Below are 24,658 nucleotides of genomic sequence, written 5' to 3' on the forward strand. Positions count from 1 at the left end.
ATCAGGTGTGTGAGTGGGGAGGGTTCAACTTGTAAGGCAGAACAGTGAGAGAAGCATGAGGAGGAGGAGGAGGAGGGAGAGGTACTTGGGGAGGTGAGGAGGAGGAGGTACTTGGGGAGGTGAGGAGGAGGAGGAGGAGGAGGAGGGAGAGGTACTTGGGAGGTGAGGAGGAGAAGGAGGAGGAGGAGGAGGAGGAGAGGTACTTGGGGAGGAGGAGGAGGAGGAGGAGGAGGAGGAGGAGGAGGGGAGGAGGGAGTACTTGGGGAGGTGAGGAGGAGGAGGAGAGGAGGAGGAGGGAGGAGAGGTACTTGGGGAGGTGAGGAGGAGGAAGAGGAAGAGGAAGAGGAAGAGGAAGAGGAAGAGGAAGAGGAGGAGGAGGAGAGGAGGAGGAGAAGGGAGAGGTACTTGGGGAGGTGAGGAAGAGGAGGTTATGGGAGCCGTGACGGTGGCCTCCTGCGGGTCCTCAGGGGGACTGGGGGGCAGCCTTGTAGCCCTTGAAGCTGCCCAGCAGACTCTGGACCCCCTTCTTGACGCGGCGTGCCACCGAGTCGGCCGGGGGGGTGGGCAGGCAGGAGGCCAGGCTGGGGGGCCGCGCGTCCAGACACTTCTGGTAGCGGAGCTGCGGGGACGCCACACACACACACACACACACACACACACACACACACACACACCCCGTCAAGGAGGTGCCTTTTTAAACAGTCAAGCATCCACCCTACCTACAGTACACACCCAGCCAGGGCGTAAGCTAGTGATCCATGCATCCTACCCTGTGATAGGCAGCATACAGTACATAACTAGTTGCTAAATGCATCACTAGCATCTACATGTTCTACTATTGTGACTGTTATAACATATTGCCAAAATCAGATGGACCAAAGCAAAATGTAACACATTGCATATTGTCCTTGACCCTGAACCATGTCAACCATGACAGCCTACAGCAGACAGACACGCACCCTACAGCAGACAGACACCCACCCTACAGCAGACAGACACCCACCCTACAGCAGACAGACAGCTGCACTCAGCGAGTCAGACTGCTCGTTCTGGGCTAGATGCAAATACAAATCCGACTAATAATCACTTGTATCCTGACATGTATTGATTCCTACTCTGAATGGAAGGATTATGCTGTCTTTCAATATTGATGAGCTCCCTCACACTGGCAGGGCTGACAACAGAGAGGAAGGAGGACTATGAGACGGCATTAACTATTCATCGAGATCAACTCATCCTCTGCTTGTGAAATGTCAATTGAAGTCACATTAAGAAAACAACACCTCTATCCCCCATCCATCTATCCGATCCATCCATCCCAGTAACAGTGTTTTCAATACAATGTAGCGACACCATTTTACTGTAAATATAGTTGCTTCTTATATTGTACATCACTGTTGTTTTTGCACCACCCTTCGGTCTTCCTGTGCATCCTGTATGTGGTGGTAGTCATACTGATAGTGGTAGAGGTGGAGGTGGTGATGGAGGTAGTCATACTGATAGTGGTGGAGGTGGAGGTGGTGATGGTGGTTGTCATACTGATAGTGGTAGAGGTGGAGGTGGTGATGGAGGTAGTCATACTGATAGTGGTGGAGGTGGAGGTGGTGATGGTGGTAGTCATACTGATAGTGGTAGAGGTAGAGGTGGTGATGGAGGTAGTCATACTGATAGTGGTGGAGGTGGAGGTGGTGATGGAGGTAGTCATACTGATAGTGGTGGAGGGGGTGGTTCTGTTGTTACTCACCATGCAGGCGGCCTGGACCGCCTCGCTCAGGCTGGCGGCGTTGGGCTCACACCAGAACATGTGGCAGATGAAGTCTCGCGGGCCTTCGGCCATGATGAAGGCGAAGGAGTGGACGTCCTTCCCCACGCCCATGAAGGACAGGAAGCGCACGCGGTTCTCTGACAGCACCTCCTCCGTCTGGGGAAACAGAGAAACACGCGGGTTAGCGGCTCTCCTGATCAACACCGGACGCTTCGGTACTCCCAGGATGAAAGAAACTGTTCATCTGGGAGTATATTTAACCTGTCTAGTGAGTATACTGAGAATGTTTACCTTACTAAATAGTAGAGCGAGTTTATGTTTATACCTGTATAGTAAGTCTAGTGAGGATATGTTTTACCTGGATAGTATAATGACTCAAGTGAGAGAATGTTTTTACCCGTCTTGAGAGTATACTGAGTTTGCATTTGACAATTCAGTCCATGCGCAGAGGGGCAGTATTTTTGATCTGTCTTGAGAGTATAGTGAGAGTAGGTTTTACCTGTCTTAAGAGTAGGTTTTACCTGTCTTGAGAGTATAGTGAGTAGGTTTTATCTGTCTTGAGAGTTTAGTGAGAGTAGGTTTTACCCGTCTTGAGAGTATAGTGAGAGTAGGTTTTACCTTCTTGAGAGTATAGTGAGAGTAGGTTTTACCTGTCTTGAGAGTATAGTGAGAGTAGGTATTATCTGTCTTAGTTGAGAGTATAGTGAGAGTAGGTTTTACCCGTCTTGAGAGTATAGCGAGAGAAGATTTGACCTGTCTTGAGAGTATAGTGAGAGTAGGTTTTACCGGTCTTGAGAGTATAGTGAGAGTATGTTTTACCTGTCTTGAGAGTATGGTGAGAGTATGTTTTACCTGTCTTGAGAGTATAGTGAGAGTATGTTTTACCTGTCTTGAGAGTATGGTGAGAGTATGTTTTACCTGTCTTGAGAGTATAGTGAGAGTATGTTTTACCTGTCTTGAGAGTATAGTGAGAGTATTTTTTTACCTGTCTTGAGAGTATGGTGAGAGTATGTTTTACCTGTCTTGAGAGTATGGTGAGGGTAGCCGGGGCCACGTTGACAGAAACAGGGGTCCAGTCTTGTTTGTCTTTCGCATTCATAGCAACTTCAAGCCTCATTCACCATGTCTACCCCTGAGAGTGATACACACGCAGACATAAAGTTTAACGACTGCACCTTCCCAAAGTAATAAACAACACTCCTTCTCTCTGTGGGTTCTCTCCTTACCGACGGGCTTGGCCACGGCCACGTTCCCCAGGTAGTAGACGTGGAAGCGCTGGAAGAGCTCGCTTTTTGGGGCGGGGAACTCCTGGACCATGGGTCTGGGGGAGTCCGAGTCCAGCCTGCTGAGGCCTGGCTTGGAGGCCTTCCTCTCAGTCATTATCTGGGGGTGTTGGGGGAGATGGACATGAGGTCATAACCAGGGCGATATATTCACATTCCGCATTTGATCCCTGATCTCTGAAGCCTTGGACTCCAGACTTCGGGGATCTTACGGTAAAAAAAAGTCTGCTAAATAAGGGACCGACTGAACGCTAAAGGTGAATGAGGGGCGGACCTTGGAGCACATCTCATGCAGGCTGGTGGCGATGTTCTTGGCTGGCGAATCACAGCGGAACACGTGACACTTGAGGACCTGGGTCAGGTTGTCCCGGGCGACGTACGCAAAGTCCCTGGGGGAGCCAATCAAATCACACCTTGATTAAAAAACACAATCTTTAGCGTCATAACCCTCATACACTATACATAATAGAACATGCACCAAACAATAAAATACATTTTGTTTCACAAAACGACGGTAAACAATGACCACGGGGGTATACCTTTCCCTATTGGTGAAAGAGAAACGCAGCATGAAACGAGGAAAGAGAAGGGGGGTTAGAAAGCAGTGGCATCAGAAACCTTCTCCGGGACACCCGGGCAGTATTGTGCAGTACATTTTACACGCCACTAGATGGCAGTATAGGTTCAAGACATGGGTTGTACTCTTCACAAATTATGCAAAAGAAGTAACTAGTAGGTTAATTCTGTAAGGGTGCAAACGCACCCACTATAAAAGTCCAAACATTTTAAGAAAATATAACTAATATAAGTTGTCGTGTTATTCCTAACATAAAAATGAGTGTTTGTAAAAATCAAGCCCTGACTGGGACGTCTCAGACGGTGTCTGGCCCTCGTCCCGTGGAGACTGACCTGCCGTTGTCCCTCCCCACGCCCCACACTCGGATGCTGGCGATGGGCTGGGCGTGCAGCAGGGTCTGGCCCAGGGGGTCGATCAGGTTCATGGTGTCGTTCTCCAGGACCATCAGCATATCCTTCCCTGTCCGGGCAGACACAGGAATGATTTCACTACATCACAACTAGAGGGACAGCCATGTTCTCCTTATGGTGGAGATCTGGTGATTTCACTCGATCTCGACTAGATCATGACTAGAGAGGAGCCACTAGATCATATGTTCTCCCTAGGGTAGTGATTTTGTGATTTCATTAAAACACTACAGCCACTTTGAGTAGAGAAAACAATGCTTGCGTTGGTTTTTGCACTGCATTTTTGTCTAAACTTAATAATTTGATCTAATCCACTAAAGGGGTATGACAGCATCGTCTAGTGTTTAGGATATTGGACTACCAGCCCTAAAGCCTATGGGTTCCAACCCCAATGCAGCAGTCTGCCTGCTCCTTAATAACTATTCAATAAGAAACACCAATAAAAACTGAATACACCGAGGGGTTGCTAAGGAGGAACGTATCTGCCACATGAGCATAAAACACATTCAAGTATTGAAGCAACATGAAGAATAACACCCAGCAAGAAAACACATTATATAGCAGCAGAGAGCTGAGCCAGCAAAGATAATACCATAATCTAATCATCGACACAGCAGCTGACAGACTCCTTAAAAAGGTGAACCCGACCTCATTCTCCTTCAAAACGAGGCAATGCGTGTGGCATTGTAGCGCCCACGTTCACCTTTAAAACAAAGACAGAGGGTCCTTGAGCTGCACTGAGGCCACATTCACACCTGCCTCTTTAAAAGACAGTGAACCTATAACCAGCAGGTAGTGGGTTATCTTTTTTTTTTTTTACCTTTTACCTTTTTTCACTTTAGTCTTTAAACCTTATTTATAGTACTTATTATAACATTGACTGTGAGATTTATGTTTCTTCATGTCTTATGTTGTCTTGCCTTGTGATGCCAGGTCTTTATATTTTTACTGCACCTTCAGATGTAGCAATAAAAAAATTACGTTGTATAGGTGACAAGGTGTGCAATGATAAATAAAGTCTATCTATCCATCTATCTATCTATCTAACCCGAGAGCAGCTCTCAGAGGGCAGAGGGGCAGAGCTCCAGCGGCGGGGTGGTCGCTCGCGCCTACCTCTCCCAGATGCCCACGGTGTCGTGCAGGTTGTGTTTGTGGTAGGACAGCTGGCGGATGCAGTTGTTGACGGCGACGCTGCTCTTCCCCGGGGCCATGTCGTCCTCAGACATCTCCACCCAGCCAGGGAGCGCACGGCGAAGCACTGCTGGAATGCCACCACCACCACCCCCCACCGGGAGGGGAGGGAGGGGGAGGAGGAGGGTGAGAGGATGGGTAGGTGGGATGGGGGATGGAGGGAGGGTGGGGTGTGGTGTGGTGGGAGGGGTGGAGGGAGGGAGGGGTTGAGGAAGGATGAGTGGACGGAGGGTAGGTGGGATGGTGTTCGGAGGGAGGGAGGGAGGGGGGATTGTGGGTGGGGGAGGGATGGAAGGAGGGTGGAGGGAGGGTTGGAGGGTGGGGGGGGGGGCACAGGATGAGCCAGGGGAACAAAGGAGACAGTCCAGTTAGAATAGGATGACGGGGGTTAGTCTTGTGTTGACACAGATGTTTAACATGCTTGCCGATCGTCCGTGTTGTACATTCATGTTTTATTATTGCTCATCGTTGTGCCGGTGCCTGCTGCTTCATTTCCCCCAGGGATGAAAAACAAACCATCCAATCCATCCGTCTATGAAGCCCACCAACAGTCTGTTTTTGGAGCGTTTCCTAATGATCGCTGCTTGGCATTAGAAACACACATCTATCCCAGAATCACCAGCATTCATTATTGATTAATAATCCATGCGGACATAAGGTCCAAAAAGTTTGTCTACTTGGGTGTCAACACAGTGCATAAGATTGACTGCTGGAAGCATGAACATGAAATGATCCAATTCAAGGTTATCGATGGCCCAGGGGTACCGGTGGAAGCAACAGGGACTGGATGAGGCTACACTGCGTATATATTGATGTTTCATGGAGCGTGTGTGCCAGGGGTCTGTGTACCTTGGACTCCAGATCTGTGCAGAGGGGCCGGAGCTTCAGCTCTTCCTCAGACTGGGAACAGTTGTAGCTAAAGAGAGAAGAGAGAGATGGGGGGGGGGGGGGGGGGGGGGGGGGGGGGGGGGGGGGGGGGGGGGGGTGGGGGGGGGGGGGGGGGGGGGGGGAGGGAGAGAGAGAGAGAGAGAGCGAGAGAGCCACACACACACACACACACACACACAAAGAGCGACAGACCGAGGGAAACAGACCGAGACAGAGAGGGGAGACGCACACAGACAGACAAAAAGATAGAGAAAGAGACAGGGAGAGTGACAGAGATGGGTTAGGAACAGTGAAGGCTGCAAACACACAGAGGGCCCGAGAACACTGTTCTTCTGCATGAGTCACAGCATTTAATTGGCTCCACAGCGACCTACTTTAGGTGATGGATCGTAGCGCAACGTCGCCCCCTCAAACTCCTTTAAGCTCTGGTCAGAGGTCACCTCAGCCTCCTGCAGGAGGAGAACAGGGGGATGACTAGCTGTAGATTCAACACGGATCGAACTATGTTGGTTTTAATCACTGTTGGACAGATGGAGCTGTAGAATTTGTTTAATTGGCCGAAAGGTGTGTGTGACCACACACACACACACACACACACACACACACACACACACCACACACACACACACACACACACACACACACACACACACACACACAACACACACCACACACACACACACGATTGATTGAAATGGACAGATACAACACAAGAGAGCAAAGAACATCGGCAGCCTGGAGCCACTGTCTGCCTCGCTTCTTATAAACTCCTTGGTCACGAGGAACTGGGCAGTTCATACGGAGACGCATGTAATGTCAATCTTAATTACTGCCTTAAGTGACCAGTATCTTTCTCTATAATGAAGTCATGGCAGCGTTGGCTCAGCACAGGCCGGAGGTTACAGAGGAAAACACAACCAGTCCAGACTGATTTGGAATCCACCTCTCTAAAACCTGTCCCGACTACACCATGAGTTTGCATACAATCCACTTTTAATTCCTTGGAAATGAGAGGATTGGAGAACGACCGAATGGACACATTTTATTACAGATAAATAAAACTAACCTTCCACAGCTCTGTATCAGAGGCTCCTTCGTCAGGGTGGGAAAGATGAACCCACGGCTCCTGAAAGACGTACCAGAGGTTAAGACACATGGCAGCACCTAATATGATACACTTTACTGACATAGAACCATAAAAGATGTGTGTCAGTGTGTGTGTGTGTGTGTGGGTGGGTGGGTGTGTCCGTCCCCCGTCCCCGTCCCCCACCTCTTTTCCTCGCAGGGGTGGTCTCCAGGGACATGCTGGAGGACATGACGCAGTCCCCAGCTTGTCCTGGCCGAGGGGGGCTCCCACTGGGTGGTGCCGGTGGGGATGTGCCAGTAGTAGGTCCCCGAGGTGTCCCGCACCCTCATCCAGCCAGAGGGCAGGTCCGTGTCCGTCTCGAAGGCGTTGGACTCCCAGAAGGTATCTGGGAGGACAGAGGAGATGCTGAGGCTGCACTGCACTGCACCATATCATACATCATACATCTGTATCATAAGACTCACTAACGCACAAATCACAACATAAATAGTACGGTGTCTCTGAGTGGAGGACAAAGGATATGTACCAACACAATATCAAACGTATTTGTACACATCCTCGATGTTAAGATCGCAATATCTTCTTGTGTGTGAATGAATTTAACTTAAGGTTGGACACAATTTAACGTGGAATAATATGGGAGAATACAAAATCCAAGCCTTTCTAAATAAAACACGCACATATCTAGCAATAAATGAGAACTTAAAAGAAAAGTCTTATTGAGACAGCCAAATGTACGTAATCACAGAAAACCTAGATGCTTGCCTTGCTTCATACTAAAAGCCATCAAATGAACCAAGCTTATTTGAATAGAAAATAAGAAGCATTATTCCTTCGTCACTTAGCAGGTACGTTAATGTCGTACGTTAAAAAGGTCTGAGTAGGCAAGGCAATCTTGCTAAAGGCTGCCTACAGGTGGGTGGGGGGCATTGGGGATTGAAACCAGTAGCACCTCTCTAACTGCGGCCTGTGCACGCATTTCAAGGTATGAACATCTAAGAGTCCAGTCTGATGATCATTACAGAAACCTTTTCAATAAAATTTGCAAACTACACTGCGTCAACAAAAATGTATAATTCCTTAGTCAGCAATCCTTCACAACCCCGTTTACATAAGGGGCTCACTAAGTGGGGTGCTGGCATCACCAAGGTGAGGAGACACTGCCTTAGCGACTGCAGTATGCCCTTCCCCAAGCAGGCCTACAAAGTGACACTCCAACACCGGGCCGGGCCGTCCATAGCACTGGCACCACTGAAGGCGTACCTCTGTTGCCGTTGGGGGTGCTGTCGGGGGCCTGGTCTGTGGCCTCCTGGGACAGTGCCGGCCAGCTGGCCTCCTCGTCGCTGGGCGTCCCACTCACGTTGGAGAACAGCAGGCAGGTGTTCCTCCCCACCGCCGCCCCCTCGCTCTGGGACTCTGTGTCGCTGCGCTGCTCCTCCTCCACTGCCCGCTCCCCTTCCGCTACGCTGGACTCATCCTCCTCCTCCTCCTCCTCCTCGGACTTCTCCTCCTCCTTCTCTTTGTCGTCCTCCTCCTTCCGCTGCTCCTCCTCCTCCTCTTCCTCTGGGGCCTCCAGGGAGTCGATGAGGACTTTGGAGGACTCCTCATCGTTCAGGTCGGGGATGATGGCGGTCTTTGGGGACTTGCCCAGCACCCCCTGTTGCTCTCCCTCGGTGGAGAGCTTGTGCAGGAGGAAGTCCTCCTCGTTGCCATTCTGGTTGATATTGCAGTTGTGGTCTTGGTGCTTGGCTACTTTGCGCAGCTGGTTGCGTCCTTCTTTGACCCATTTGGCGTTGTTGCCGGTGGACTCCTGGTCCACCCAGTGTCCGCTGTCATTCAGGTTGTTCTTGAGCTCCTCGTCCTGCTTTTGTTTATTGATTGCATATGACATGTCATCGTCATGGCCACCCATGGTAGCCTCACCATTCAACAGCTCTAGGGAGAGATAAGATTAGAGATAAGCGTTAGGATCGTTTAATCGTCAGATGTGTTCAACAAAAAGGGATTAAATCCTATAATGCCACGATCGAAGTTCTGTTGGCACTTTCACCGGACGGGCGGGTTTACTCATGTCTTCATTATGCTAGTAGCTGTTAGGTCACTGCGTACTGACTACCATTCACCGGGGGTTGTACGGCCCTGGTTCTGGTCGCTCCCCGCACCAAAGTTCGTCTCATAATCGTGTCTTGTGTTTGCGTGGCCGCAAGCGCTTTCAGCCTCACGCTTTCTCCTCCATCGGTAACCTCACCTCCACCAATCCTTGACATATCTGCCAGCACAGCACGGCACCTTGTACTATTTCGATTTCTTTCACAATCGATCGTTTCCTAAGCCAGTAGTGTATTCATAAGCAGAACCGATACATGACACGGAACAATACAAAGCAAGGATTGTGTAGCTCGGCCTTAACACCTAACGGGCACCAGCCTCCTCCGCCATCATCGCTCCGTAGCTAACGTTAGCTAAGCTAACCTACGAATTACACCGAGGAACGACCGATTCCCGCGGTCACACTGATACCTCCGTGTGGAAGGTGTTGGTTTTACTCACCAATCTCCGTAAAAGCCCCCTTATTTTTAATCCAGTGTAGATATGAACTACATATTTCCGCACATCGAGGTAGCTGCTTTGGTTTCTAGGTGGTGTTTGTCAGCTGGGTCGTCTAGCGATGGAGGCTGACCGTGCGTCAGAGATGCGTCACGCCCCGTGCCGCTCTGGGACAGCACCACTGAAAGCATCCAGCGTGCAGGCCTACTACACACCGCTAAACTATGTATAATGTGTAAGGTGGGCGTACTAGCTGTACATCCACCCCACACACACAGATTGAGATCTTGTGTGTTGTTCTAAACGTGTTGAATAACTCAAATTAAATATGCTTCATGGTAAAAATTATTTATGCGTGTCTTGTGTAACTTCTCTACCATTTAGTTCTATTTCTAGCTATAATCCAAAATGTTTAACTAATTTAATATAAAAGTTTATTGGCTGCATATTTCGGTTTTGTCCCCCTGTATTAAATAAAATGGCAGTGTCCTAGACATTGACAGTTGAAATCAGAGACTAATCAAATCTTGATTCTAAAAAAGGCTGCTTTAGGTTTGGCTTTAAAGGATCACTGCAGTTGTCAAGCCAAACCGTTACTAATAAATACATAACAGTAATTTAACATGTATAGGATGATGCAAAGTCAAGTATGAAATCGTAAAGGTCTACCTGCCACTGCCAAGAGTTGGGAGTAAAATAAGATAGAAAAGTCAAGACATCGGTTTCTTTTTAATATCCTTATTTAGTTTAAGACATGCTTGATTTTGGCTTTAACCCTGTGATTCAGCACAAACAAGCAAACCGGTGAATACACAAAACAATACAAGTAAAAAATATCTCAGAACAAAGCAACAACAAAGTTATGGCAGGAAAGGAAGTGACATCATAGACAGACGGATGTGTGGTCAAACCCTTTTGGCAAGATGTCACTGGATTTTGCCAACAACCTTTTCACACAAACAAGATTTGATTTGGAGGAAGGAAGTTCCCCATATATTTAAGAACAAAGCAAATACAATGATTGTGATTGTGACTTTCTCGAAGCAGCAGTAAGCAATCGTATCTGCAAATAATCAGTGCAACGTAATACATATAAAAACAGGTGTTAATTGCTGCATTTCCCAAGCTCATTCTGCAGAGAAATTGAAAAATAAACTTTAGCGATACTTTTTTAACCTGGGCATAATGGTGCAATGATGGCAATGTATCTTATTAGGGATTTGTATAAAAATCCAGAAATGACTATACATTTTAGAGACATAAGTAATGAATCATCAGAATTACATGAATACAGTTATTTATAAATGTACCCCATTGGACATTACTCGACAAAGGAAGGAATACATTTTGATGGCGACGTATCCGAACCTGATGCATTCGACATCAACACTTATTTGGTCGGTTTTACAGCTCCAGCAGGTGACGGTGGAGGCAAATAAGGCGGAAATAAAGCCGAGCTACAAGACACCATCCAGTAGACGTATTCACGTGGGAACTACTCGTTCACATCCATGTCCTAAATAAAGTTAATTACTAAACGCTCGGTCTCCCCCTCCTCCCAGATTGTATACAATTTATTATCAATACAACAAAGAGACATCAAACATGATTTCACAAGACAGGCTTTGGATAAGCTTTATAGCGTCTCTTCTTACAGAGACCCCCCCGTTTCTACCCTACGGAGCCGGTGGTTCAAAATGCGACGGATAGGGATCCACTTCCACGAAGAGAGAGAAACGAGGCTTCATAATCGATGCAGGCGGCGTGACGGGGGGCGGGGGGGGGGTCTCACTCGGACCACCGCTGGTCCCACAACACGGCCACAAACCACGACCACCACAGAGCGTCCACGGAGCGTCCACACTAAGCTAGTCCAGATCAACACATGGATAAAAACGCAGAAGTCACGACGACAGATGGAGAACGTAACCCAAAAAAAGGAAATGTTTAAAATCATAAAACAGGTTAAAAAAACGAGGGCCTGCTGCCGGGGTGGGGGCAGCAGCCGGCGGTACAGTGGTACGGAGAGCAGCGGCGGAGTGGCAGAGAGAAGGGCTTTAAGGCACCACCGGTCCAGCACCACGACGGGCAAGGGAAAAGCGGGGTTTCCCCCCAGGGGCTCGTTCAAGGAGGGGGCTGCGCAGGAGGGGCGGAGGGGCTTCACTTGTCTTGCATCTTTTCCAAGATGGGCACGATCATGTCGAACTTGGGTCTCTTGGCCGGGTCCTCGTTCATGCAGATCTTCATCAGCTTGCAGATGTGGGGGGAAATGCCCGGCGGGATGGTGGGCCGCAGACCCTCCAGGGCCACCTGGACAGACACACACACACACACACACACACATTAGGAAGTATCTTAACAGGATTTATAATGCCTTTGTCTCAAATACGAGCCTTTGTTTAGCTGAGATTATGCATGATAGTTGATGATAATAAAAACAAAATCTAACCTTGAGTTAGATTTTTTTTCTAACCTTGAGTGACCTAAATAGTCACTCAAGTTTCCCCTTATTTAGACTGCAATGTAGGAATACTGTGAGGCACCCTTGGAATGGGGAGTGGGACATTGAAATCCAATCAGAAGGGGTCACCCGAGATTGCAGGTTTAATACCGGGGTGTGAGCCACATGTCTATCTGGAGCTTTATCTGGATGTGGACATATCCAGACACAAGACACCACCACTGAGAAGGTCTTGGTCCATATTTACCTTCATGCCTATTTCCATGTTGGAGAGGTCAGCGAAGGGCACCTCTCTGGTGACCAGCTCCCACAGCAGCACGGCGAAGCTCCACATGTCCGCGGAGCGACGGTTGATGTCCTCGGGCTTCTTCTGCAGGGCTGATGGACACACAAACACAACGTCGGTAAACACACAGAGCTGTGGTCGTGGTGCGGTGGAATATGATCTGTTTCTCTAAATATGCGGTGAGATTAAACCGGTCGAATCATTTAACAATGGTTCAACTCCCTTTTTATTTGTACACCCGTAATCGCAGATGGTCACAAAGAGCTTTCCAGACCGCATTATACAACACTCCCCAAGCCTCAGCTCTCTGAAGGCCAAGGAAAAAACCCACAAGAGAGATCTGGGGAGTGCGATTAGGAGTGCAATAGGTGCCAGATAAAGTCTGAACTGAACTCAAGTGCTCCGTGCAGCAGTAAGGCCCTGAGCTATTGCTTTGTGTTTGAGAGGTTTTAGGAACAACATGGGGGTAGGGGTAGGGGTGAGGAGGACCTACCTTCAGGGGCGACCCACGCGGGGGAGTACATCCTGCCGGGACACTGGAAGGAGAACTTAACGTCTGACATGCTGATCCTGGCCGTCATGTCCTCATCGATCTGGAGAGGGGACATATGAATGGATTTAATGCATTAAATACGACGCTACAACATATTAACGCTTCTAAATGAAGAGGGTAAATACGAATGTTTATAATACATTCACGACCCCATGAATTAAAAGATTTTGCTCTGCTCATTTGAGGTTAATTCTGAATATGGCAGACGTCTTTGCATTTTCACATTTGAAAATGCAAAGACACCACATTTATCACCTTTGAAAGAGAACACATAGTATAAACGTGAGTAGCCTAGGGTAAATAGTCAATCATTCTTCCATGTTGGTTGATTTCTCACCTTCTTAATCTCTGAAAGACTTAGCCTGCGTTATATCCATCCATCTTCATAAAAAAAAATGTTTTTCTACGTATCCCCCCCCCCCCCCCCCCCCATTTCTAGTGCATCCTATCCTATCAATATTTCAACACATTCAATGGCCATGACTCCAATATGATTGACCATGTTGTGTCTGATAAGGTCCTATCCTGTCAGTCCCACGGGGGGGCTCACCATGACACTCTTGCTGTTGAGACTGTGGCGAGGGATCATGGGCTCCAGCGTGTGCAAGAAGGCCATTCCACAGGCAATGTCCAGCGCAAACTTCACTGCCTGCGTCTGGTCTGGTCCACCACAAAATCTGGAGAAGGAATAAGAATAAACAAACTGTTTATATATTCTCAGACTGGATGGACAACTACTGGGCAAGGCTTTGTTTTTTACTTGAAATGAAACGTTTAACACAACTTAAAAACAGACAAATAATGCAAAACACGCAAAAAAGACTGGTGAGGTAAACAATGTCTGCAAAGCCAGAAAAGGACAAAGCAAAGGACAAACAAACACATTCTCTGGACAACAAAGAGGACGGTCTCTTTGAGTGAAAAGTGCGTCTTCCCAGAGCAGCTGGGAGATGTCACTGTGTCACCCAAACATTTAGTTGTACACAAACCAAACCAAAGCAGACAGCATAGCGCCCTTCAAACAAACCAAAGACACAGCTCAACATATAACATTGGTGGTCAGAGATCAGGAGGTGCCCCGCCCTCCTCCGGGGATCCAGTGGAGGAGGAGGAGCAGGAGGAAGAGGAGGAGGAGGAGTACTCACTGGTGCCCTCATGCAGAACGTTGTACAGGGAGCCATAAGGCATCCAGTGGGTGATGACGATGGGGTGGGGGGCCGGAGGAGACTGACATGCGCCCAACATGGGGAGGACATTTGGGTGAGAGAAGATCCTGAGATGGGGGTGGGGGGGGGGGGAGGAAAGGAAGACAGACAGAAAAAAAACAAAAAATAGACAAACCCGACAGTGTTTTGAATCAACAGGACGCAATGAAATCAACAGGACGTAATGAAATGAAATAAAAACACAGAATGAAAGACAAACACACAACAATGTGACAGAGATGTATTACAGCAGCATTGCAGTAATATATCGGCGTTATACACTAACCTAAGTTTTGGATACTCCTCGTTGAAGTCCCTACTCTTCCTCGTTGTCCAATCGCGAACCTTTAGCACCTTCACCACCACATCGTTGCCTTGCCAACGCCCCTGCCACAACTTTAAGGGGGGGAAAAGACACCAATGTCAGAGCTTTCACTCCACCGACACCAGCACGACGCCCTAACGTTGAAGCACAGTGACTCTACAGCGATGGGGGAAGAAGGTGTGGGGGCAGCAGCTTACCTCTCCAGACTGGTTCTCGTTAATTTTGGCCAAGAGTGAGAGTTGCTTGAAGTCCACACCAGCAAGCTTGTTCAGGGTGCCGTTCCCTACGAACACAGAGCACAAACCCGCTAGAATACACTCACAAAAGCCCTCCCGAGACATGAAAATATAGATATTTCCATGGTGGTGAAAGACTACCATTTTAGCGTAAATGCTATTATTACTATACCGTATTCAACTATGAAATCCAGCTGTCAGCGGAGTCGTCAGCCAGAATCAACACAGTGAAACCCAGCGGGACGCTTAAGGGGAACAAGGGATGGAAACGGTGACGCTAATTAATGAGTGGTACTCACTGGGTCGGGTTCTGGTGGTGCCCTTCCAGAAGCTGTCCTTGAAGGGAACTTTGGTCAAGTTCTGCCCCAACTTCTCTGCTTTCTCTGTCGACTCAGGAGAAGACGAGGTTAACAACAAGTCAGTGAATAAACGTTGAGCCGTTAAAAGATATAACCTTGCGCGATTAACTATTAATAAATAATAAATAAATATTTGCGCTGACCTTTAAGGATTTCCCGCAGGTGAGGTTTGGCCTTGTCCATGGGGGTTTGTCCATATTTATTACAGATGCTCACCTGTGCCCCGTTAGTTACCAGGTCCTGAAGTGAGGGGGGGGGGGGGGGGGGGGGAACAGTGTAAGCGAGAGCAGCATAAAAACGAATGCTGTGATAATGGTCCACCAGGGGGCGCACTCACCTCAGCCACCAGGTCCTGACCCCAGAAGCAGGCGTAGTGCAGTGGTGTGTTGCCGTGCTCGTTCACAGTGTTTGTGTCCGCTTTGCACTGTATTAGCTTGAAAAAAAAGAAGACAAAGTGGAAGATTATTATGTTGTGTTGCTTATATAAACCAGGCTATCCAGATCCCATTTTGGCTAGACAGAGAGAATTCCAGCTACCTAATCCATCCTGGAAGGCTGTGGTTTATTCCGTCTCCGGTTAGATTCCGGAGGGTATATCATTTAGTAATATTATGACTATCTCAATAGTAGTGGCCTGCAGAGGTCCAACAACAAACACAAGAACTAATCGTAGAAACCAAGAGCAACCGTGACAGAAAATGTATAATTTATTATTATTATCTTCTTAATGACCTAACCCCAAGATCATATCAACTACTAGCTATAATCCATACAAAATGTGATCATCAACACAGCTTGCTAATGCATATTTCCCTGGTAAACAATACTGCACCAAGAGCAGACAAGCCCTTTCTAATTGCATCGGTTGTACAAATGACACACCCCCGGGTTTGGCAAGCCTCAGTTGCAAAAACAAAACCCTTGCAGCAACACATAAGTCCGCTATTTGGGAAGTAAAGATTTGACGAGCTAGCGACCTGCAAGTCGCGAGCTGCTTCTCTGTGTCTGGGGGACATTTTCCCTGCTCAATTAAAGAGTTTTTTTGTCCCTCAGCATCGCCTATAGCCTGAATAAACATTTACGCAGGCGGTCACAAACAAAGCACGCCACCGATGACGAGAGGCCATCCCCGGCTTGCCCCGTCACTCTCGACTACCAAAGAAAATGTCAGAGAACTGTTTACAGGGACGAAATGTCAATACTTTCTCCTTTAGATTCAGCTTCCTAAAGGGGAATCGTTCTTAAAACACACCGAGCTATGAAATGCTGAGAAGGAACGGTTGCATTGCTGTGAACCAGCTAAGCACACCATAACAAAGATCCCACAACACATTAATAATTAACATTACACAACAGTTTCAGTTGTTTTGGGTGTTGAATGGTGTGAATAAACCCACAAGATACCATGAAGGGTCTTTCTCAAAGGCATTGATGACATGGATACTGCCACCATTGGGGATTTAATTCCTAGGCCCACGTAAGAGAAGAACGCTTCCACTCACTGCACTGCAGGAGGCTTTGGATAAAAGCCTCGCCCAAATGGCACACATTCATATTTAATGGGGACAGGATCTGGCAGGGACTTCAGAAGACCATATTACGGCAATGTTTGAGTGCTGGCACGATATGCGATTCGTAAACATTGCAACACGATTTTCGTTCCGTTTTTTTTGTTGTGCAATTGTATTTCTTCTGCGGTTTAAACCGAAGGGTACAACGTTGTGAATCCAAGCTCTGTGAATCCTTTACATGTATTTAAAATGGCTTCCATGCCACCGACCGCTCGGCCTGGACATCCCACCTAAGACCGGCAGCACATTCAAACCCAAGTCCCGTGCGCGCGCCCCACCTTGCCCACGATGTCGCGGTGCCCGTGGCTGGAGGCCAGGTGCAGGGGCGTGTCGTCGCCGCGGTTCATGACGTTGATGCGACCGCCGCGCATGATGAGCATGTCCACCACGCTGGACCGGCCCTCCCTGCACGCCCAGTGCAGCGGGCTGAAGCCGTGGTCGTCCCTGAAGGTGAGAGAGCACACCACGGAGAGGGAGGGGGGGGGGGGGGGAAGAGAGAGAGAGAGAGAGAGAGAGAGAGAGAGAGAGAGAGAGAGAGGAGAGGAGAGAGAGAGAGAGAGAGGAGAGAGAGAGAGAGAGAGAGAGAGAGAGAGAGAGAGAGAGATTAGAACCACAGTCTACCTGTTCCTTAGATGTGGACATGTTCGTTCACTGAGCAAGAGGCCTGAGACCAACCTGCGCAGGATTGAACTGAATGCACAATCCCCTTGGATATAAGCATCTGCTACAAATGAGCTATTAATGATTTAATTCAAGAACTGGTGGTTAATGAAATCAAACTGCTAATAAAGAACTAGCATGCCAACAACGAAGCCAGGTTAACATAGGTCTAGAATCATATGATTGGAAAGCAGAGTGCAGTCACTTTGCTTCCGACGTTAAGCGGTTCACCCGACTGCCATAAGATATGTCTAGCAGTCTGCGGTTAATATTAGAGGCCAGACCGAGCATGTATCCTCCCTCGTCAAACCATCTTATCTCTGATTACGCTGCATGACTTTACTGGGAAGTAATGATCCAGAACAGCAGCTGACTAAGACCCTGGAACAATATGATTTAAGGATCCTTCTTTAAATGAATGGCACCTGTTGGTAATTAGGATGGATTTGGTTAATTAGATCCCCTACATTAGTGCATCAGAATAATAGTTTCAGAACCGGAAGGCCTGATTCCCTAACGACTGTTCCCATAGCGACAGCCTGATAGATGTAAACATGATCAGACTGAGGAAGTCGCCCGTGATGAAACCATGACTCAACACATGTCCTAATCACGGGTTACGCAACAGCAGCACAAGCTTAATCACTTAAAATGGAAGCTTCGAACAGTCGAGACCCAGATGTGTCTTCTTGTCGTTTAAGCCATTAAAAATAATTCTAGCCACAAACACAAACCTTTTTTTTTTTGCAATAACAGCTTTTTAGTAAGAACAACACATAGACTCTATCCCCAAACAGGTCCGTGTGTTTTTATAAAGCAGGGGAAACCACTGTGGTGGGCAGGGTTGGGCTTATTAAGCGCAGCGGGGCACGGCTACATCTAGCCAGGATCATCCTGTAATCCTGCATGGGTGAGGGCAGCACCTCTGTCAGACTAGAGGCCCCAGAATAGCAGACGCTAGAGGGGAATAGAGAGAATATGTTCCCGACACGGGTATCTGTCTGTTTGTATCAGCCGCTATAGCAGACTCTCATCCACTACAAATCGGACTGACAGACAGAAGGCATCCTTATAATAATTTCAGAGATAGTAGAGAGTTCAGATAGAGATGGAGGGAGGGGGAGAGAGAGATAATTCCTCTGTGTGTGTGTGTGTCTGTGTGTCTGTGTGTGTGTGTGTGTGTGTGTGTGTGTGTGTGTGTGTGTGTGTGTGTGTGTGTGTGTGTGTGTGTGTGTGTGTGTGTGTGAAAGGGAAAGAGAAAGGGAAATAGCAAGGGAGGACTGACAGCAACTAGAGGCAATTAGGAAACAGGAGTGAAAGAAAAGAGAAAAAAAAAGAACACAGTAGGTCCAAGCGTGGAGTGTTGGGCCCTTTTAAGGGCAAGGGAGACTTCCTTTACTAGAAGGTCAGTCGTAGCGTAGCATGTGCACACACACACCACTATGTATTATGTCATACTACGAGCCTACTGTTTGCCTTGACCTCCTCCCACGCATGCTCTCCCACTGTCTACTACTCTCTTTCCCCTCTCCCTCTGTTCCACAAGAACAGCTGGAAATTCCAGCACATATTCTTTTTTTCTCCCCCAAACTATTCCTTTAGAGCTCCGAGTTTTCCCACTACACTTTGCAGGGCTTCTGTAACTCAGCGAAGGGGCCGTCACAAAAGCCCTTCTGTTGGGTCCCCTGTGAGGGAAGGCGCAGCGGCAGTGCGGTCTGCCTTGGTCCCCCGTCTGCTCGCCCAGGCCCATACGCTGGCGGGGAAGTTATGAGCAGAGCAGAGCGCATGCTAATGTCATCTCCGTAGCGCGAGCACTGAGGCCGTATTGTGGCCTAACGTGAAAGAATCCGAGCCCTCTGCCCCACTCGCACCCGATTCACGGGCCGCCCTTCTCAAGACTAATGTGCACAAACACACGCGCATGCACATGCACGTGCACGTGCGCATGGCAGCGGTCCAATGAGAAGGCGTCGAAGGAGAGAGACGTCCAAGTGTGAGTGTGGGTGACCCGTGACATCCACACCTGGCCTGCTCTAGGTGCCATTTCCTCTGGCTGCTCTACGCTACGAGTCTGCCGAGAGAACAGATCGCCAATAACTTGAGCGTTACAACAGAAGTCTGTCTGTGAGTGTGGGAATCGGTGTAGCGTGGAGTTGAATCTGCTGCTTCTTGAATGCTCAAGGTTCACTGCAAGTCAAGCTGATTATGGATGACAATCGGTTTGATGTTGCTTATTGGACCATGGCTATGAACTCTAGCAATCATCAGTTCAATCATCAGTGCAAAAGTAAACTTGGGGGGGGGGGGCCAGTCCATCCACACAAGGCCCTTTAAGCACGCCCGGATTCATTTATTTCAGGCTCATCCACCTGCCATCAGGGCTCAGTACCAGCAAGACAGGAACACCCTGTCTGCTGTCTGTCTGTCAGTCTCTCTCGCTCTCTCTCTCCAAGCGTCTGTCTAACGCTGGCCCGACATCACTGATGCCTCGTATAACATGACACAATGGAGGGAAAGTGAGCAGGGTCACTTTCTGGAGTCAACAGCCAGAAAGGGAAGAGATCTTCCTGTTGACATATATAACTTGTGAGCAGATGATGTTGAAAACAAGTCTTGGATCATACCAAGCAAACAAAATGATCAAGCCAACTAAAATGATGCTTTGAGGAAGAAGCTAAAATGAAGTAAATTAATATAGCTTTAGGTGAAGTTGAGTTGCTTTTATTTCTCTGGAAGTTGACGTGGCAGTCGAACACTTGAGTCTTTGTAGACACCACTGCTGAAATGATATGAAACTCAAAAACTAAGAATAACATTCTCTAGTGTAGAAAGAATAACATGCAGCCAGAATGACACTTCCACAAGTGTATTTTTAAGTTCAACCCAATGTAACCATAAATTGGGCTTAAGGCAAATCACAAGTTTCCATGAGCTATCCATGAGGCATACAAAGGACCGAAAACATACAGCGAGAGTCATTTGAAAAAGATCCCTGAAAATAATTGTAAAAATGTTTATCCAACATTAGTTTAAATAGGTAAGAGGAGGGCAATATATCGTCACTTGTTGTAGAAAAGTAGGCAGTAGTTTTATTTGTTTGTGTAAATGTGTTTTTCTACTAAGGTGGCACAAATGAATACATGCCAAGACTGATTACAAATACATAAACGAAGCCTATACTATAGACATTTTCTGCATCTCGTCTCGTCCATGTAGATTTTAAGATCATCTTAGTCCTTCCTATGGGAGTATTTTAGGGATATGTCCTTGGCGATATCAAGGGATGGCAGATTTGTCCCTAGCAATCATTTTGATTGACTGCAACTGCACCACCCCCTTCTGGACCTCCTCATGTCACGTCCAATTAGCGAATCAAAAGCTCGCCCTAGTTCATGATGATGTAATGTCCGTGGTAGAAACGAAAGCTCTATGATGTCATCAATTTATAAGTTGATGTTGACGATGTTGTTGGTCATCAAAAAAAAAAAAAAAAAGGTTTTACATAATGAAAACTACAAAAAGAAAGGCATAGCATAAAAAGGCTGAGGGAATGAAAAACACATGAATGCTGCATACTAAGGCTTGGAGGCACTTCTTGGAAGCCCCCAGGCTTCCAAGTACTGCAGTGCTGCGGGTGTGTAGGAAGCTGTGTGGGGGGGATATGAGTGGCACTATCTGGGGCCGCTGGGAGAGGGATAGCGGAAGCACAGCAGCGGGGGAGGGGGGAGAACTGCCCTGATGCAGATCTTGTGCATTCCTGCAGTAGTGCAAGATTAAGACGGTCATCTTATGGCCACATACACGCACAGAGTCACACACACGGTCACATATAAACACAGTCAAAGTGACATATACACACACACACACAGAGTCACACACACAGAGTCACACACACAGAGTCACACACACACACACACACACACACACACACACACACACACACACACACACACACACACACACACACACACACACACACGCACACACGCACGCACACGCACGCACACGCACGCACGCACCTTTCTCCAGGATCGGTTCCAGGAGCAGTGTGCACGAGTCCTTCTAAGGAGATAGAGCATTCCTCCGCCACTCTGGCTGTCCAGGATCAATTCATGTGTACCGTAACCACACTTGTGTAAATAAGCTAGCATAGTGGGATAGGTGATTATTCATTATTTGTGCAGGCCAGGAATGAAATGTTGGATTGTGCGATGCCGGTTGAAATGCTGCCGTGCGTGGGTTTTCCTTCGCCCTCGCCCAAAGGGGATGATACATCGATGAGAAGAGGGAACTTAATGTGCAATCTGCTAATGGAGAACTGCTAAGAATTATGAGCGAGTGCGTGCGTGCGTGTGTCCCTCCGTCCTTAAAGTCATTCCTGTCTTTCCACAAGAACAACTTAAAGGCAAATTGTCACAAAGCATTTTTAGATGCTTTCTACATCTAATTTTTGTCAATTTTTAAATCAAGAGAGATAAGGTTAATTCAAAATTATTAGGAAAGATTTTGGGAAAAATACCTTTCACTAACTTTAATGAATGAGATGAGAGCATGAACAGGTCACAAAAATTAGATTGCCAAAACATTGTCGATTCAAACTAGCTCCAAGTATGCATTTCCTGTTTACAAATGGGGGATTAGGTTCTCCCTTATGCTAATATTAGTCTAAACTGTTGACGACACATCTAGGAAGGCCCCGGGATAACTCACTTACGAAGTCTGCTCTGCTCAAGATCCTCTGCTTCAGTTTCAGGTTCGACAATATATCATCTAACATCAAATTAAACATTTGATGTGAAACATCATCGCAGACAGCCATAAACAGAAAAGCACTTTGGTCCCATTCGTGTGGTATGTTAAATCACTGATGTACTCTTGTCTGTACCGCCGACTGAAACTGGAACTGGGTGCACGTGAAATCAATCACAGGAGGAGAGATCATTGATTTATCCAATCAGTCTGCCAGCCCAGAATACAACTCATTACACTGCCTTCCTATTCTACTCACTCTCCACCTCAGACACACATATAGGAGCATTTAAAAACAAAAAGCTAAGCATAATCACCAGCCCCTGTTTGTTAAACACAGGCTCTCGGGCTACTGAGGTTTGATAGTGAGGGCATCTCTGAACCTGTTGACTGCTTATTATGTGCACTACAAGACCTGCCTGCCAAGCATTCATAGAGGTTTGCAGCGACTTGTGTCTGGGACTGTGTTCCAGCCAGGTATGCAGTACAAGCATCACATATTTGTGTGACATTGGTACCTTGTTGAGATATTCATCACAAAAAGCTACAGATGAGGTTTGAAGGAAATGATTGCCATTTGAACTGCTTGGGAATGGGAGGTTGTAGATTGGGCAATGGAGAGATCGGTTGAAACATAGTGGAACCCAGTGGCCCATTAGTAGTACAGAATAAGATGCTGTTTAGTATAGAGTACATATATTGAGGCACTATTCTTTCAATCTAAATCCTCACCTCAGATACCCTTGCTTGCTCTCCCTTACTTGTGTTATCACACATATCAAATGTTTTCCTCTTTCCCTTCCTATAATTTATATTCTCCATCCTTTCGGTCCGCATTGAACTGGGAGTAGTCCCCACGGAAGGACAATCAACAGTTCCGGAAGTGGTCTCTCTTAGACAATTGAAATCATAACAGTGTGTACAACGCTATTGAGAGCTGTGCTGTGAAACGATGTTGCAAGACACATCATCCAACCACAGTGAAATGTGACACATAACTCACCCTTGGTTGAGGTCATTCTCTGTGTTGTCCAACCACAAACGAACCGCTACGGCATTGCCCTCTCGGCATTGTGTAAAGATATCGTCCATCACTGCTGCTGCGCCCGTCCTCTGTTAGGTTACACAGGCTCTTTTGGGGGCAGATACGTCGTTGGACTGGAGGAAGTGAGGAGGAGAAGACAGATTGCCAGAAGAATTCAAGAAGGATCGGGAGATCATCCGTCCCAAGTCCAAAGCAGCCTTGGACACCCTCAGGAGAACCTCACTGGAGCCCTGAAACCCCACAAACATTGAATACAAATTAGATCTCTTGAAAATGTCTCGAAAAGCTTATATAGTGTGTGTGTATACAAAATAAATAAATGGCAATTCAACACCAGCCTCAGCTGGAATCACACACTTGTATGACAGTCTATCAACACTGCAAACAACACTGAACCAGGAAACCAAAGCAAACCCTTCAGTGAGCAATACTATCGGCTTAAAATGACTGGCGGTGTATAAAGTTGAGCCATCTGTTGCAGCATGATTTTTTTGCCTCAGGTCGACCATGACTCAACGTCCCTGAGTTCATACGAAGGATACATGGGTAGCGAGGTTGCATCCTAAACCCAACTCACCAGATTGTCCATCTAAACATACACATATACAAGCAGGTGGCAGTCCTTCAATCAAACGTTGAAACCAGCCAAAGAGTCGAAGGTACTCTACTATCCTGAACGTGAACACCAGGTAGACCATATTGTCAGACTGGCAGCAGCTAGCTGTGATAGCACAGACTGGCTACTCTATCTCACCCAGAGTGCAGAATGCAGAGCTAACTCTGCTAACCGCTAGTTGCTTCCAACTTGAACACAGAGGCGACCCCAGTATCAGTGGGACCCCAAAATCAAGTTATGTTCGTTAGCAGCCAGAATAACAACCCAAAAATAAAAGTGCCAAAAGAGCATTTGCAGAAAAAGCAAACTTACTAATGAATCTCAACCCCCGGAGCTTCTACGTTTCAATCATCTGAAGTTAATGATACTGGCCACCGATCCCCATGTTATTGGCTCCATAAACACAATTAGGAGAGCATCACAGAATGAACCAGCAGGTGAATACCTTACCGGTGGAACGTGCCGGGGTTGTTTACCTTTTCAGACGCCACAAAAGTTAACAGGAGGAAAATATACGCTATCTACCAGAGATTGAATGCTTCGCGAAGTCCACACCCTCCTCGCTGTCGTCCGTACATACGACGTGGTGACGTAGGGGACGTTACCACCGCTCAACTGCGCCCCCTACGGGAGAGCGACGGCATGGCGCACTGCAATATTCACTCCCGGAGGCTATGTAAACGAAAAGTAAACGATTTTTTAATCGTTTACTTTGGATTTTTTCGTGTGTATACACCAAGGTTAACTTAAGAGTATATGTATGTCCATAATGCAAAATGTCGAGTATCATTCCAGAGTAACGTACTTCTCCAGAGCCTGCATTTACAGATGTATCTAAATATAATAC

The 24,658-nt window shown here is 47.4% G+C and overlaps 2 protein-coding genes across 2 annotated transcripts; both read right to left on the bottom strand.

Moving 5' to 3' along the window:
* Positions 1–344: 344 nt before the first annotated feature.
* apbb1 (amyloid beta (A4) precursor protein-binding, family B, member 1 (Fe65)) lies at positions 345–9,919 on the bottom strand. Its single transcript, XM_030337457.1, is given in 17 exon segments — positions 345–619; positions 1,745–1,921; positions 2,784–2,880; positions 2,882–2,897; positions 2,992–3,148; positions 3,323–3,437; positions 3,588–3,593; positions 3,958–4,090; positions 5,150–5,272; positions 5,275–5,290; positions 6,073–6,149; positions 6,500–6,560; positions 7,178–7,239; positions 7,379–7,449; positions 7,451–7,583; positions 8,462–9,133; positions 9,749–9,919. Coding segments are annotated over 16 exon segments (2,049 nt in total). The 5' UTR covers positions 9,111–9,133; positions 9,749–9,919; the 3' UTR covers positions 345–463.
* A 536-nt stretch (positions 9,920–10,455) lies between these two features.
* On the bottom strand, positions 10,456–24,413 carry LOC115528978 (integrin-linked protein kinase-like). The gene is given in 14 exon segments (XM_030337462.1): positions 10,456–12,055; positions 12,454–12,584; positions 12,986–13,085; positions 13,596–13,706; positions 13,709–13,722; positions 14,191–14,318; positions 14,537–14,646; positions 14,773–14,858; positions 15,111–15,194; positions 15,314–15,410; positions 15,508–15,603; positions 17,020–17,185; positions 23,154–23,425; positions 24,288–24,413. Coding segments are annotated over 13 exon segments (1,362 nt in total). The 5' UTR covers positions 23,243–23,425; positions 24,288–24,413; the 3' UTR covers positions 10,456–11,905.
* Between the last annotated feature and the right edge of the window lie 245 nt (positions 24,414–24,658).

The sequence above is a fragment of the Gadus morhua genome, chromosome 16 (assembly GCF_902167405.1).
Source record: "Gadus morhua chromosome 16, gadMor3.0, whole genome shotgun sequence".
Lineage (NCBI taxonomy): Eukaryota > Metazoa > Chordata > Actinopteri > Gadiformes > Gadidae > Gadus > Gadus morhua.